Below are 16095 nucleotides of genomic sequence, written 5' to 3'. Positions count from 1 at the left end.
TTTTATTAAGTATTTCATTTGTAAAAAGCAAAGCTGAATTGGACACGTGGCCTGCATTTGTGATATATATATATATATTTTTATATATATATAATATATATATATATGTATATAAATAGCTATTCAGCATGCAAAAATTGTAGTGATTTTGAAAATCTGATTACAAAATGCACACCAGTCACACACCGTCTGCTGCATGTGTGTAGGTTGTCCAGGTGGGAGCGTGCCCTCCATGGTGGCCTCAGGGCTGCCCCGCTGCGAGCAGCTGCCCTCGATCATCAGCCTCTCTTCGTTGGAATGGATTCATCCAAATGCAGAAGTGCCTCCTGACTTCTAAGTGTGTATTTCAGCCTTTTGCCTTCACCCAGTTGGGAAGCAAGGGGTGGAAGCACAAACCCAACCCTCTGATCACAACTGAAGCTTCAGTACTGCGCTCTTTAATGGAAAAAGCTCCCAGCGCCACCGCTCAGCAGCACGGAGGAGGGCACAGTCCCTGCTGCAGGGCTTTTCAGGTGAGATCAGAGAGAGATTTGTTCAGTAAGGAGCACAGCTTCCTCCCACATGAGTCGGCTCAGCGATTCTCAGTGCCTCCTGGGGGCACTCTGTAAGCAAAGTCAGCACGGACTGAGTCAGCTCAAGATACTTCCACGGTAAGCAGTGGTAGCAACCTATACATTGGTCATGGATTTTTACCTGCTTTACAAATAGTTGTACACTGTAAAGCCTGACAGGCAATGGGAACTCCTTCTGCTCCCACCCCACAATTAAAGACCGCTTCTCCATGCCTTCTTTATGCCGAAAACAATTCTTCCCAAGCTAGCTGCAAAAAAAAAAAAAAAAAAAAGACATAGCACAAAAAGCACATTTCAGCTGAATGCAAAAGAAATGAAGGACCAGCAAATACAGAAACCCTTTCTGGAAAGTATTAGCGACTTTTAAGCTTAAATTTCATAAATATATTGCAATAAGCAAGTGTGATTTGATCAACAGAGTCTGAAGACACTGGGTATGTTCCTAATGCTGCAATTAATTTGCTGTTTGGCCCGGGGCGTAACGCTTCACTTCTCAGTCTCCCACAGCCATGATCGATGGGGGATGAAGGGACATTTGAGCACTGGTGCTTCTCCTCTCTGCGCTGTGCTGGGAAGGTCTGGACTGGCACCTCACCACTGGCATCAGGGGAAAGGAAATTCCTGCAGGTGGACAGAGCCTAACACGTGCTGCTACAGCAGTCCTGGAGCTACACAGCCCAACGGATCGCTTCTTCTTTGGTTTGGGGGGTTCTGTAACTTTGCCAACCGAGTACCATACAAATGAAGCTCGTGTTTTTCCCAAAAAGCCAAAATTTGCTCATGGATGTTTACTGTTACAGGCAAAAGTGAATGACAGACGACTTCACTCGTTAGTCCAGAAGATGGTTTCTATCAGATCGGTAATGAAGATGTGAGAATTAATTCATTCGGAAGTGAGTCAGAGGCTGATGGATCCAGGAGTCGGAATTCTCAGTGTGCCCGAGATGGGCTCTCCCCGCACGCACGCGCCCCTGGGAAATGCATGCTCATCTCACCCAAGTGCAAGTTACCCACAGGTATAACGCTGCCTTAGCACCGTCCTGGAGCAGTAACGCAAGCTGCGGCACCGCTGGGCCCGCGGAGTCACCCGTCCGTCCAGTTCTCCACCGTCCCCATTCCTGAATGGTACTGCAGCGAGGACTCCCGCGACAAGGAGAAGCTTTGGGAGTAGAGGAACTCATTGGCAGCGTTGAGGTGTGGGGAAGGCGGCTTCCTCTCACACACGGACGGGTGCACCCTTTCCCTTGGGAAAGACGATGGGGGGACGCGCTCCCGAACCTGAGACTGGGCCAGCTGGTTGTAGACACTGAAGTGGCTGTTCCCCGGGGGCTGTGAGCCCTGCCCCGCGATGGACGGGAGCCGCGGCATCATGGTGGTGGCTGTGAAATGGGCTGGAAAGGGCTGGTAGGGCACAGTTTCCATTGTCTGAACACTGTAGCTGGTGTAAGGTGCGACTGAAGTCCACATATTGCAGCTCAGCGGGGGAGGCGGAGGCGGCAAGTCATCCACCGCCGGCACGCCTGCGATCTCAGCCCCTGACCCAGAGTACATGCAGGCTTCCCGTGGGGCCACCTCGCTGCAGTAGGACGGGCTCAGCATCTGTTGCTCGTAGGGTGGTGGGGAGCGGAAGTAGTGATCATCACCCACTGACGAGGAGGCCTCCAGGTAGGAACGCTTGCAGGGCAGGTCCAGGTGCCGCGCGCTTTCTGCGGGAAAAGAAAAAGAGCTCAGGGATGGGACTTCAGAAAGCAGGATTGTTCCGCTACACCACCAGTGCTCTTTTTCAGACCATTTCAGACAACGTGCAATACCAACAAGGTGTCATGTTGCAAAATATTGGAGTAATTCCATCATCCTCCCAAGCATGCTGATGACATTTATCAGGGTAAGTAAGTGACTATTCTCACATCAGGGATTACTTCACCTTCATCCAGATAACAGAGGTCCGTGGCACTCCTGCAGCACTACTCCTGACAAACTCAAGAAGTCTCTGAAAGGGTCTTATCACAGCCCTCCTTCCTGTCAGTACCAAAATCACTGTACATTTCCCAGATATTCATGTCAAAAGCTGCAGAAATATCTCAAGATAAAGGAGACCTTTCCCAGCTGCCCATTCTTCTTCTCAGCCTCACATGCGGGAGCTCGTTAGCTGGTCAGAATGCTGCATTTATGAACTCATCTGCAAATTAAACATCTGCTAGAAGAACACATTTGCTTCACAGTCCTTATTTCTGGTGGTATTGAATTCCTCATTTGCCCATGATCAGAGGATTCTCACAGCTTAAATAAATTAGCAGCCAATGAGACATGCAAATAGAAGGATTTGGCTGCGTGAATAATTTTCCTTCTAACTTGAAACATGCCATGATCTCATCTGATCTGGACTAAAAGGAAGACAACGCAGCTACAGCTCGCTTCGAGTTAGGACCAGCTGATAAGGAGAAGGATGCGTGGCCTCCACCGCCCCACTGCTTGCACTGGGATAACTACAAAGGCTCCTCCTGCAAAGTGCTCGTTCAGGGCAACTTCCTTAATGCTAATGGCCACGTCAGGACATTTCAGGATAGATAAGGCCTCCTCCCTGTAAATATTATTAACTCGGATGACTTATCAAGTGGTAATTTTTCAGTGTGGCTTCATTCCATTTAAATTATGTGTACTGATTGTTGGTTTTGTTTTGCTTTTTTTTTAGCTCAGAGCCTCAATTTGCCCTCTATGGGACAAAACCACTAACAACTGCCCAAAGATCCAGCTTGTGAACCCTGACCCTCCAAAACACTTTGATCACTTTGAAGATTAAGGTCTAAGAGACACATCCAAAACAAACTGGGATTATGGGTAAACTTTCAGTGCTCTTAGGCCTATTTGCTGCAATATTTTTCAGTGTAAACTCAAGTTACCTCTTCTCTTCAGGCAGTGATAGAAGAGCCCTGAATCTCTCTGTGCTGTGAAGGTGTTGAGTGACAGATCTTGAGTATCTGAGGCTGCGAACTGCATGTGAGCACCGTTCTCGTACTGGTAGTGTTGGAGGGTCTGGTGACTGCCATGGAGTGGGTTAACATCTGGCTTGGTGGAGAGCTGGCCATGGCTGGACACCAACCTCTGCCTCATGATGCTTTTGGAAATCACTGGGTATTCTTTGCTGAAGAAGGCGAGAAAAATATTACCGGTTAGACAGCATCAGCATGACCAGGAGGATGAAATATGAGTTTGGCTGCCCCAGCACATCCCCATCCAACGGCTCCACGCCTTTGCCAAGCACGATGAGCTAACCTTCACCACGCTCCGGGCGTGGGCAAGCATTGCAACAGCACACAAAATGCATCACTCGGCTACAGGAAGAGCTTGTCAGAGGCAGGGAGGGCATGAAATGCCCTCAAATACAAGAAAATTGGATGCCCCACAGCATTCAACAGTTTTCTTCAAAGAGGTGCAGCATGTTGACAGTAAGAAAAGGGCAAAGGGGCTGAGCAGTTCATGCCAGACACCACACGGCTACACACAGCAGCCAAATTCAGCCTGCTGACCCAGAGCCCTCCCATCCATCCTCCAACCATACCTTTGGAGCCGTGCCACGCGCAGGTCGCTGTCGTCGCTTCCCCTGAATCCCTTCGCAAAGGGGTTGTTCTCAATTTTCAGCTGAGTTATCTTTAAGAGAAGGAAAGCAAGCAGAAATCATGTGAAAACTGATGGGATGATGTGCGGAGGGGCTGAGTCCTCTGGTACCCGGTGGGTTCCTTCAAAAGAAGACATTGCCACCACCTGCACTGCTGCTCAGCCACCAGCCCCTGCCCATGCACAGCAGTGACAGTGGGAGTATTAAGTTTATGGAGCACTTTGGGGACCTCAGGGATGAAAGGCACCATTGACCTCGATATTTTAAGGAGGTATTAAATAAGCGCTTTTGAGTCTTTTTGGTTAACCACGTTTGGGCAATTGGTCATTTTACACCAATGTCTACAACTTTTCAAACAGGATTCACTTTGGTGCCTAAATACGTACCTTTTTTTCCCCTGTCTTACCGTACCACACTCATCCAGGCTGCCACTCTGAGCCTTTTAACTGCTTGCTAATTGCAAAATCTTGCAAGGACTGTGTGCCTCAAAGGACACACAGCCATCTGTTCAGGAGGAAGAGGCACCCAGGGATCACCGCAAATAGGACCGCAACCCAGTGCTGCCCTGACCCAGTGCATGGAAAAGATGTGGAGACAACCCTGCAGTCAGTGCATCGCTGTGCCACACACCCAACGCACAGCCCCAGGCCCTTGTGTTTTGTGTTCCCCCTCCCCAGCAAAACACAAACACCTGGAGCCCCCTCCTACCTTCACCTCCTAACCACAGCGCAGGCTCCTAGCTCGGTTTTATGGTTGCATTCCTTGTGTGCCTTGCTAAACACACATGCTATAATTACTTTTTGCTGTAGATTTATGAGCAAGCTTTTCCCAGCTGTTATTGGATTTGCTCACTGTTTTGAATGACATCTTAGAGTTTATTATAATCCAATTCATTAGTTCCTGGACGATCAGGCCTTGCCAGGTGCCCAGTGCTTGTTGTGCTTCCCCTTAACTGCATCCTCTGGCCCATCAGCCATGCTTTGAGGTTAATGGGCTGCAATGGAAACTCAGCTTTTCGAGCAGTTCTGTGCCCTCCCCAAGCAAAGCTATAGGAGCACACAGCCCAAAATGAGCCCCTTTGGACCCCAAAGTGCCGTACCTTGTGGTTCTGGTAGGAGGTCACCGAGATAAAGGACGTCTCTGGAAACACGTGGGTGCAGAATGCCGTGTTCTTCGAGCCAAAAGCGTTGTTCTCATCTGCCTTCACAATGTGCAGCCGTGGCTGGTATTTGTGCATTGAATTGAGGATAATCTGGAAAACAATTGGTGCTAAAGTGAACAATCCGATTTTGTAAAAAATGGCAAGTCTTGGCCACTTGACAGCTTGGTCCCACTAGCGCTACACTTCAGCTTTGCTTTCAGACTGTAGGGGAAAACAACATTGTATAACATGTACAACCCACAGCAGAGTGGGTCTCTGCTGCTCTGGCAAGCGATGCTGCGCTGAACTTGGAGCTTTTCTGCTGAACGCTCCTTTTCTTATTGCTATTGGACAGAGTCAGCCTGGGTGGAAACAAAGCCGTAAATTTTTTTCTCAGCTCACATTGAAGCTGCAAAATACATATAATTCGCCAGCAGACTGGTCCATAAAGCTTCCCCATAAAATACTTTACGGAGCTGAAAAACAGCAAAAGCAAAAATATATATATATATATCACAGAAACCACGGAGGGGGAAAAAAAAAAGAAGAAAAAAAAAGAAGTCTGTGTTTTCCTTTCATCGGCCGCTAAGAGAAAGCTTCAAGCAGAAGGTTTTCTGCAGGTCGTGCAGCAGATCCCACGGGTAACCCTGCAGGTGAGACGTGGCTGGAGAATGGTGAGGAGGGGCTGTGGGACGCAGTGGGCATTCAGCCCCCCCAGTGCACGCAGGGCACAGCGCTGGGCTCTGCCAAGGCACGCAGGGGCTGGTGCCTCATTGTTCTGCCACAAGAATGGCTGTGCCCACATGTGACAAAGTAGTTTAAAGAAATGGATTTTCTTCTAAGGAGTGGGATGGGTTTAAAGAAAAGCCTCTATTCCTCTCTCTGGACAAAGAAAAAAATTATTTGCTTTTGGTTTCCTCAACACAGCACTTTTCAGCCTCTTCCCACTCCCAAACCATCTTCCAGCTGTTCCTGGGGCTGGATTGTCCCCAGCATGGCCAACACCCTGAGCAGGACACATTCAGCCCCATGGAGATATGGAATCAACAGGGAATGCTGCACAGGTTGAGTCTGCAGGAGGTGGTGGTGAGATGGGCGAAGGGATGGGCGTGCAGGCAGGTGGATTGGACATGTGGATGGATGGATGGATGGATGAATAGAAGGATGGATGGGCAGACAAATGGATGGGTGGGTAAATGGACAAACGGATGGATGGACAGACAGATGGAAAAACAGATGGACTGATGCACAGAAAGGACAGAAGGATACATGGACAGACAAAACCACAGTTTGCATTAGTTCACACAAAGTGTGGATTTAGCCCATTTTAAATGAAAAATAATAAGAAAGAGAAGTTTGCCTCAAGATCAGCTGGTCATGCACAGTGCCACAGTGCTGCACTGCAGCTGGACAGGAGGCACTGCTCAGGGCTCGTGCTCCCCACGCCCCTCCATCCGGCCACACGGATCTGCCCACAGTAGCAGGCTGCATTATATATACCACTTAAACACAATTTTTATTGTTGACATTTTCCAGACAACCCTCCTTGCTCCCCAAGAGAGAGAATGAGGAATTTTTGGCATTTTATCAGCTTTGCATCACGTCTCCGAAGCACTTTGTGGCTGCTGATACGCAGGCTGTAGAGCTGAGAGGGTCGGCTCAGGTTTTGGGTTGCAGCTTTTGCTGCGCTTTCATGTGGCGGCCTCTCGTAAAACAGCCGAGATGAGCAACGCCAGAAGGCTGAGGCTCATAAGAAAGGGCACGTCAATTTTCAATAATTAAGGGTTGATAAATATGGGTTGTCTGGAGCAGAAGCTGAAGGGGGCTGAGCTTTGCTCACCTCCTGTCCCCAGCTGCCCGGGTCTGGCAAGGCAACGTGTGGCTCCAAATCAGAACAAGTGAATGGCATTTAACCTCAGATTTCCAGCGGGTGGATGAGCAGCCTGTTTCCTACCTCCTCTCCAAAACAGTACCCTCGAGGGCATAAAGATTCCTTTAAAACCCTTTTCTTGGCCTGAGCCTTTTCCAGCTCCAACACAAACTGGAAGAAGCCTTTGGAAGGATTGTTGACAGATGCACATGGTTACATCCATGGCTACAAATCCTCCCAGAGGTTCACTTTGAGCTGCTTGATATCTATGGGGGGGGAAAACACCAAAACAGCTTAATCTAACCGACTGCAATGTGCTTTTGCCCCTTGCCCCAGGGTGAAATGCGCAGCACTTTGTCCCAGGTGCAGGAAGCAAGTGTTGAATTGACCTGCCCACTGCCTGTATTCCCACCAACAACTTTCTGGAAAGCAAGAAGCACACAGACACACAGACACACAGACACACAGACACACAGACACACAGACACACAGACACACAGACACACAGACACACAGACACACAGACACACAGACACACAGACACACACAGACACACACAGACACACACAGACACACACAGACACACACAGACACACACACCCTGCTTGCTTGCCCTTGTTTTAAGCACCGTGCACTCAAAGCCCCTGAAAAATCATTCAAAAAAATCCTCCTCGGCCTCAGCTGTAAACCTCGGCGCCTGCGCGATTGGAACGCCAATAATTTGGGATAAATACTTTTAAAGGCTGCTGTGGAAAACCGGTCGTTGGCTAAAAATACACAAAACAAATGTAAATTCCACTGCAGTGACGAACATCAGTGGAAAGATTAACTTAAAGAATTGTGTCAAAAAATGAGAGGCATTTTAATTGATGGGACAGAGCTCGGCAGCACAGAACTCAGATTTGAGATGGGCATTGCCTTGTGCCCCACTGATGGCCACAGATGGCCCCAAGTCCAGGCCCACAGATATGGGATTTTCCACCCCCCCGTGGTGATCACACTGTTGGCAACTGGAACTTCAAGTGTAATATCGTTCTTCTCTCCTTTTTTTTTTTTTTTTTTTTTTTTTTTTTTTAAACATTTTTTCCCCTTTTTTTGGCACTCCCCACTCAAGAGCAAATGTCAAAAAATGGTGTCATTTGCTCCTTCCATTTAATGCCAACTTGGAAAAACACTGCATGAGCATCTCAGCGTCTCAACCTGGGTCCGAGTTTGGCACTTTGCAGGACATGGCCTGAAGGGTCAGAGCTGGGCACGGCCCCATCACAATCCCCAAAAAATCAGCAGTAAAACGTATTTACTTCCATATGAAATTTGGGGAGTTGATTTAAGAGCACTCCCTGTTTCTCCAAGGTATCAAATATCATATGATGCAGTGGTTGCCACGGCAACTGCCTTTTTTATATTGAATAGTAAACGTCTACGAAAAAGCCACATAATTTTATGGCTGCTCCCATGGGATCACATCATAACTAATAGAAAATCTCTCATTTTTGTACATTTTTCCGCTTCTTTCTTCCTTTCCTCTATTCTTTTTAGACTGAAGCTCCCAGCCCCACGCCTGTGGGTCGCATCCCTACCCATGACAACACGAACAGCCCCAACCAAATGCTATGTGCAACCTCCACAGCTCCATCACCACCTGTCCCAACCCTCCATGTTCCCGTCTGGCCCCAGGACGCTGCTGTAGGAGCAGAACCCAGGGCTGTGCTGGAGGAGCCGCCCCACGCCGAGTACCTCCTGGCAGTCTGCTCAACAGGGAATGGAGGGGAATGCTGGAAAATCCTGGGAAAAATTCAACGTGAGCTCAGACAAATTGTTCCCACACAAGGGCCAACGCTGCAATATTTTTTGCTTTCTTTCTTTCTTGGTCCTTTGTTGCCTAACATCAACTGAGACGGGCAGTGGTGTTTCCTGAGTTCTTGACGCAGAGATGCTGGGGAGGGGAACAAATACTGTGCCCCATGACCATGGAGACAGGCACCATGACCTCAGCACAGCACTGCTCCTTGGTGCAGGAGCAGAACAAAGCCACCAGCACAAAGCTCTCTGCTGGATGCCACTGTTCAACCATAACACAACTGGAAGATGTCACCTAAAATCAATGGGTCATAAGGAAGGCAATACCATCTCTTGCGTATCCTAACTGAGCTCTTCTTCATGCATGTCCCCAGAAAACTGACTTCAAACTTACACAAAAGGGTTGCATTTTGTATGTTTTAAATGAATAGAGAAAGGAGGCACTGTTTGCCACCAGTGTCACCACTACTGTGCCATTGGGTGGTGGCCCAAGGCACACACCTGGCCTGGTCACAAAGCATGGAGCAAGAAAGTGACAAATCCTAAGTTGAATTTGGGGTTTTGTAAAATTAAGAGGACATGAACCTAAATGGCCTGGGTGTTCCTGGCAAGCAAAGGGAAAGATGATGAAATTGAAAGAAAAAAAATGAGAAGGAAACACCGAGTGATAATCAAATAAAACCAAGGATACAAAAAAAATAGAGAGAGAGAGAGAGAGGGAAGTAACAAAAACTCATCAAAATTGAAGAGTAAAGCCAGAAAACAGATGTTTGGGGCCAAGAAAAATCAAGAATATCACTCGAAATGTCAGCAGAAGTGATAGATCACCCCTAGCACTCTGCAGCCTTAAGCCTTGGGAGATTACATCTCCAAAACCAAACCAGCACTGCGATGGGCAGCAGGAACAGAGCCCTGCAGTGACTCACAGGTCCCAGGGAGCAGGGCAGGTGCAGCAGCAATGTGCTGGGGGGGTGAAATTCAACCTCAGCTGCCACCTGTGCCGATCTCCACTTCTAATCTCTGTTTCCTTGTCTGTTTTTCCATAGGAATATTTTTATATATTCTGTAAAGAGTGTAATTTCCAACCAATACTAGCCTGCCAGAAATAGCCACGCAATGCAGTCACCCTAACCCAGCTGGCCCAGGGGACGAGCAAAGGCCAGGGCAGGGGCTGCACCTCAGAGAGGCTCCCACCAACACCAAAGACCAAACCTCAGTGCTCTGCATTCACACCGATGCTGCACCGCTCAGCACTGTGTGCAAAACCAGAAGTGGTGATTTCTCTATCAGAGAGCTGCCACTGTGAGCAGCTCCAGCAGCACCTCATAGCAAGAGGTGAAGGGAAACCCAACCAGGAAGACAACAGCAAAGGAATTCAGGTCCCTGCAACGAGCACCCCCGGCCATAAGGGCCATCTCACAGGCACCCTCCACTTTGTTGTTTACATACTTGAAACCTCTGGAGAAAGTGGAATTCCATTCATCAGCGTTTATCACTGTGGAAGTATTTGTTGCAGCTAGCTCAGTTTTTCCCTGAGCTAACCCCTGACAGACACCAGCATCCTGCATCCCTTCCAGCAAGCAGTTGTTTCTGTGATGTAAGGATGGCTCAAACAACTGAGGGCTCCAATAGCACGTGGCAGGGCACAGCCTGCTTCCCCAGGGAGGGGGGATGCTCATGCTGTGCCCAGGAGCACTGCGAGCAGGAGGTGCCACCGTATCTCCACGTCCCCATGCCCACCAGAAAGTCACACCGACGGTCACCCAAAGCTCTATGCATGCACACATTGCTCTGCAAATCATGAGCATCAGGATTTTGCTCAGATCATTGGTGTCTCAGTGCTCTCTTTAGCATCAGACCGACCTGCAAAGCCAAGCATCCAGGCAGACTGCTGATTTCTTAAATCCATTCTCAACTTTGTTCCTCAGCCTGATGTGAAAGGAACACTTCACGGTTGGAAAATCCCCCACCCCACAGACACTGCATGAGGACACACGTTCCCTCTGCTCCTGCAGCAGATGATGGGAGTTTGCAGGCAGATCACAGCGCTCTACGCTTCATTTCTTCTCGAAAATACAATTTCTATTCTATTCCTTCCTGACAAACTGCACAGATCTGTGCCATTATGCACAGCACCCACGCAGGGCACGGCTCATAGAACAAGGGCTGCTGCCCATGCCCTGCAGTGCTGCCCCAGCCCAGCCCGGAGCTGCGGGTTTTGAGGTTTGGAGGAAATCAGTGACAAAAGGAAACAGGCAGCCAGCAGAGCTGGAGCGCGAGAAGCAAACAAACCGTGCGGCTTTCCACACTTGTTTGCTTTAGGCAGCTTCGAGAGAAGGGTTGCGACGGCTGGGATGGATTCCTAGAAAGGAGAAGCTGTGATTTAGCATAATGCAGGGCCCTGTGCAGGAGTGGGATGGGGGCAGCAGCACCACAGATCGCTGTGTTTCCAGCCCTGAAACCTTCATGCTGAACAGGTGCTGAGCCCAGGTTGTTCAAAAGCAAATCACTCATTGAGCAGCCTCGAGAGGAGCTGTCAGAGAAGTGTCCGAAGCCCATGCAAAGTGAGCTCCATCCATGTTGTGGTGAGGCTCTGTGGGAAGACAGTGCTGCCAGAAGGAGGAGAAAAGGCTCTTTCCCACTCAAACGCAGTGTTAAAATTGCAGTTAAGTAATGACACAGTTGGGAGAAGCAACCATTTCGCATTGCAAAAGCAACACCACACATCCTGTTTGTTCCACAGGCACACCAAGCATCCTGTTTTATGGCTTGCATTTTACAACATAAACAGCAATATATATTAAGCTGCACTGCTAAGCAAGGGGAAAAATGCAATGGGAGCACAGGAGGGAAACTGCACAGCGAGCAGCGCAGGGTGGCTGCACAAAACTCTCAGCTCTGCTTCCTCCTGCACAACTCCATAGGGCTGTTCCCATTTCATGCCACGGTGCTTTCACCCTTAAAGATGAGTGGAAGATGGGGGTGGCTGTGATTGATAACATCAGCATGGAGCCTTTGGGGTCAGCAGACAGGGCAGGGCTGGCACAGCCACTCTGCAGCAGCACCAGGACACGTGTAGATGGCTTTGGGAGTGGGAAATTCACAGAAAATTGTGTGCACTGAGAAAATCCTGGGCCCTGTTTCCCTTTCTCCAGTCACTGAGGTTGGTTTGTTTCTATGTGACTTTCAGCTAGGACAGTGGAAAACATCGGGTATGTTGTTTAACACACTGAGGTCAATAAATGTTCATTTCCCACTTCTGCATTCACCATAAACATGAATATATTCCAAACGAAATACCGTCTTTTACAAGGCCACCAAAGCCAACCTGGAGAAAAACACCTTCATGCAACTTGTTTCTGCAAGCTGCAGGAACAATGGCTGGGCTGAAAACCCCACAGCATCCCTGCAACCATACAACAGCCTGTTCAGCACCCCTGCATCCCACCCAGCACTGCATCCAGCGTCCATCCCCGCATCCCACCCAGCACTCTCATTATGGGCCCAACCCAAAGGATTGCCCTCGAAGAACTTTGCTCTTACATGCCCGAAGGGATCCAGGTGGTTGTTGGTGAGCTTCAGCTTCTGGAAGGACACAAGCTGCCTCATCCAGTGTGCTCCAGTGGCAGGTGAGTCAGGATGCACATACAGCCGGCCCGGCATGGCCGGCTCTGCCTTCCCAGCCACCATCCTGCAAGCACAGTGATCACATTGCAGCACTGTCTGTCCCACGGAAAGCACTGCCATTGACCTCCCCTTGCAAACCACGGTGCAGCCATGTCCTGGGTCTCCAAGAGGCTCCCGCTGCCCATGGGATCTCTTTGTCCCAATGTCACAGCTGGCTGAACCACCGTCTCCTTGGGTCACTGTGTTGACATTAGCCAAGGAGGACACCTTGCTTGGGTCTTTGGAGAAGGCTGGCCACGGATGAAGCCTTCCAAGACCATCCAGCAGAAAACACTTCTCAGTGTCAGTTCCTATGGGATGGGGCTGGGCGCTGCCCCTCTGCCCCCGCATCCCCCCTTTCCCACATATCCAACCCTCCACCAGCATTCATGGATGTGAAACCTCACTGCGATGCATGGCTTCGTGGCAGCTCCCCCATTACTGTGTATTGTTCTCTTCTCATAAAACACCAATAAAGGCATTATGACCAAAAACAACAGAGACTTTCCAGCAGCAATAAAATGAAAAGGGGAAATAGCTCTAGGGCTGGCAAAAGCTAAATTAAACAAAGTTAACAACTATCCATCATCCAGGGCTTAATGGTTAAAGCACAAAGTGGGCTTCGTGCTCCATCTACTCCTCTTACCCAAAGGCACTGCAGGACAAAAGGGAGTAGAAAAGAAACTTTTGAAATCTAGAGCAGCCCTAATGTGCAAGTGAATTACTGCAGTTTTATAGGATGTTGCTGTTCCCATTGAAATGAGTATGAAGTTTTCCATGGCTTGTCCTGACTTTCTGCTTACTGCTGCATGGTGAAAAGATGAGCACGGCCCATTCTCAGTGAGGGAGGCTGCTGGGCATTGTTCTGGGGAGAAACAAAAGGGGAAAAAAACACGCTCCCTTTGTCAGAAAGCAAAACTCCATCTGCCTCTGGGGTAAGCAACTTTACTATCAAAGACACAGCAAAGGGAGGGAATTACAGAAGAGGGAGAAACTCTGGTGGAAGAATACTGAATGAGAAGGAAAGAGGCAGTGGGTGGGAGAGCTGTTCCCCCACGTTACATAGCTCATCCCCAAGTGCAAAATATTGCTGCTGGAGAAAAGAAGAAGTGTACAACTTCCCTCATTTCCCATGGATTCATGATTTTAAGGCCAAAATGCACCATTGGGTCACCGCTTCCAGCCCCTGGCATGCACAGGCTGCAGGCTCACCCTCACATGCCTGCACGAGGCCAAGCAATCTGTGGCATCTCCTCTGATACGACCTCCTGTCCTTTGGAGATCCACATCTACCAGCAGGCAATCCCTTGGCTTGTCCAGAATACTCAAATTTTTCTGGCTTTAACTTTCAGCCACTGGTGATCATTGGGTCTATGGCTGCTCTGTGCCAGAGCTCTAGGACACCAGCATCACCCATGAGCAGTGGAACCATCCATCCACCTACAATTCATAATAAAAGGAAAGCAAACAGGAGAACGTCCTCTTACCATTTATTGTCGCAGAATTTGTACCGGTGGTCATCAGCCGGGACGATGTCAATCAACAGAATGTACTTGGTCTTGGGATTCATTCCAGTCACCTTGACCTTGTAGCTGGGAAACATCCTCCTTAGGAAAAGCAAAGGGTTAGCACATGAAGGAGCAGCCTAAAGTAGATGGAAACACAGAGCAGTGCCCCAGAGGGCAGCTCCAGCACCAGCAGATGGTGAATCCAAGCTGGGACAAAGGAGGTGTAAAGCAAACTGCTGCCTACATTTTGCCACAGTGAGCATTGCCCTTCTCCAAGTGTGAGCTGTGAATGGGAACAGAGAGCTTCACTACAATCACTTGTTATTAAAGATAGGGGAGTATATCTCACATATCTAAGAAACCTTTACCAAAACAAACTATTTAATATTGCATCTTATCAGTATACACGATCAATATGTATGTGACCCAATATTTCTGGCTGTTCAGAAATCACCAGCACTGGTGTTTGCACAGCTAGGCACTTGCTATAATCAGAAAGATTAGCACAGCAGAAGGGCAATATAAAAACATAACTACAAAGGGAGCAGTGCAGGTAGGAGGGAATTTCACAGGAAAGCAAATGCGCTCACTCATCCCTGAAGAGCTCAGCTTGCAGAAAAGACTCCACAATGAGGGATCTCCAACCAGAGATCCTTCCCTAGTGGCAATCAGCCTTAAATGGGGTCTGAGGGAGGTGCAGCCAGGCTCCAACCTTTCAGCCTCAGCTGAATTGCCTTCACCTGTGCTCCCAGGGCTGACGGATCCTTTCCCCAGGTGATCAGTCAGTGGTTCAGGCCATGACTGTGTGGTTCCCATACAGCACTTCACATCCCCTGAGCCGCTGTTCCCTTGGCTCCATCATCGCAGTCTCCTCCTCACCCAGTCAAAAAGCAAAACACACCAACCAAGTCAACGGAGCAAACCAGCTCACTGTGCTCTTCCATCAGTTGGCCAAGGCAGCTGCCAAATGGGCTGTGACGTCTCCTTGCCATCAGCACAAGGGGAGGGGAGATGAAAATGTTTCCGTGCTTGGATCATCGATTGTTCTAATTAAGCCCTAATGTCACTGCTCCACTGGAGGCCCTCCTGCCACTCCCTTGGTCCAGCAGCACCATTTTGTAGCAGCGTGAGGAGAAGGCAACAAAATGGGCCCTGTTTGAAATCATCTCAATCGACTCTTTTACATGCCCTGCATAAATTCCAGATGTTTACCATGTAATTAGCCGGGACTAAAAAGGGGTGGTTTACCAATGTCCGTATTTGATTTTCATTCATAAACTCTGCGCTCCTCTTAACCTTGCCCTCATACAGGTAAGCACCTGTATAAATACAGTAGGACATTTCAATTTGTGAATACACAGCCCGATTCACACATTGAAAAAAATCGTGTGAGGAATCCGATCTGAATGCCAAGCGTTAAAGCCTTAAAATTACATTTAAAAATGAAACCAAAAAGAGGAGGAACGGATTAAAAACCAGCAAAGGGAACGATGCGATCCGGCGGTCGCTGCGTCGTACCCGGATTTTCCAACACTGAGCTTCTGATTTTCTTTCTTTTCCCCAATCATTTCATTTACCGACGTACATCCAAGCTGCTAAAGTAGCCGGACTGATATATTGTAAATGTTAAGTGCTTTTTTAATGGCGTTTAAAATTAAGCTTCAGCATATGGAGTTCATACAGCGTGGACATGCCTGAGTTTATAATGTTCTTTCGTATAGCCCTCTAAAATAAATACAAAGAGCCAAAGTACTACTATAATATATACAGCCGGAATTCTTTCAGGATAACAAATGGGGACCCGCATCTGATGGGAGGTGTTGCTTAACTTGCGCGCCGCTCGCTATCTCGCGGTGGTAGCGTTGGGCTCAGCCGTCAGCAGCCGCCGCCACATTTGCCAACTCCCCACATTCTTTTCCAGG

The 16095-nt window shown here is 48.6% G+C and overlaps 1 protein-coding gene across 1 annotated transcript; it reads right to left on the bottom strand.

The window, feature by feature from the left end:
• Nucleotides 1–181: 181 nt before the first annotated feature.
• TBX4 (T-box transcription factor 4) lies at nucleotides 182–14846 on the bottom strand. The gene is made up of 7 exons (XM_048966764.1): nucleotides 14764–14846; nucleotides 14153–14272; nucleotides 12543–12690; nucleotides 5288–5440; nucleotides 4132–4220; nucleotides 3473–3714; nucleotides 182–2278 (listed from the first exon to the last, which is right to left on the bottom strand). The coding sequence occupies exons 2-7, from the start codon at nucleotides 14266–14268 to the stop codon at nucleotides 1656–1658; spliced, it is 1371 nt and encodes a 456-aa protein (XP_048822721.1). The 5' UTR covers nucleotides 14269–14272; nucleotides 14764–14846; the 3' UTR covers nucleotides 182–1655.
• Nucleotides 14847–16095: the final 1249 nt, after the last annotated feature.

Source organism: Lagopus muta, chromosome 20, assembly GCF_023343835.1.
Source record: "Lagopus muta isolate bLagMut1 chromosome 20, bLagMut1 primary, whole genome shotgun sequence".
NCBI classification, from domain to species: domain Eukaryota; kingdom Metazoa; phylum Chordata; class Aves; order Galliformes; family Phasianidae; genus Lagopus; species Lagopus muta.
The sequence above is the reverse complement of the archived record's forward strand: the minus strand, read 5'-3'. Positions and strand labels throughout refer to the sequence as shown.

Coding starts and splice junctions, on each gene's coding strand:
- TBX4 (XM_048966764.1), bottom strand. CDS start 14,268: ATGTTTCCCAGCTACAAGGTCAAGGTGACTGGAATGAATCCCAAGACC. Junction 4,221..5,287: donor CCTCCTACCAGAACCACAAG/GTACGGCACTTT, acceptor CTTCTCTTAAAG/ATAACTCAGCTGAAAATTGA. Junction 2,279..3,472: donor TCACTGCCTGAAGAGAAGAG/GTAACTTGAGTT, acceptor CTTTTCCCGCAG/AAAGCGCGCGGCACCTGGAC.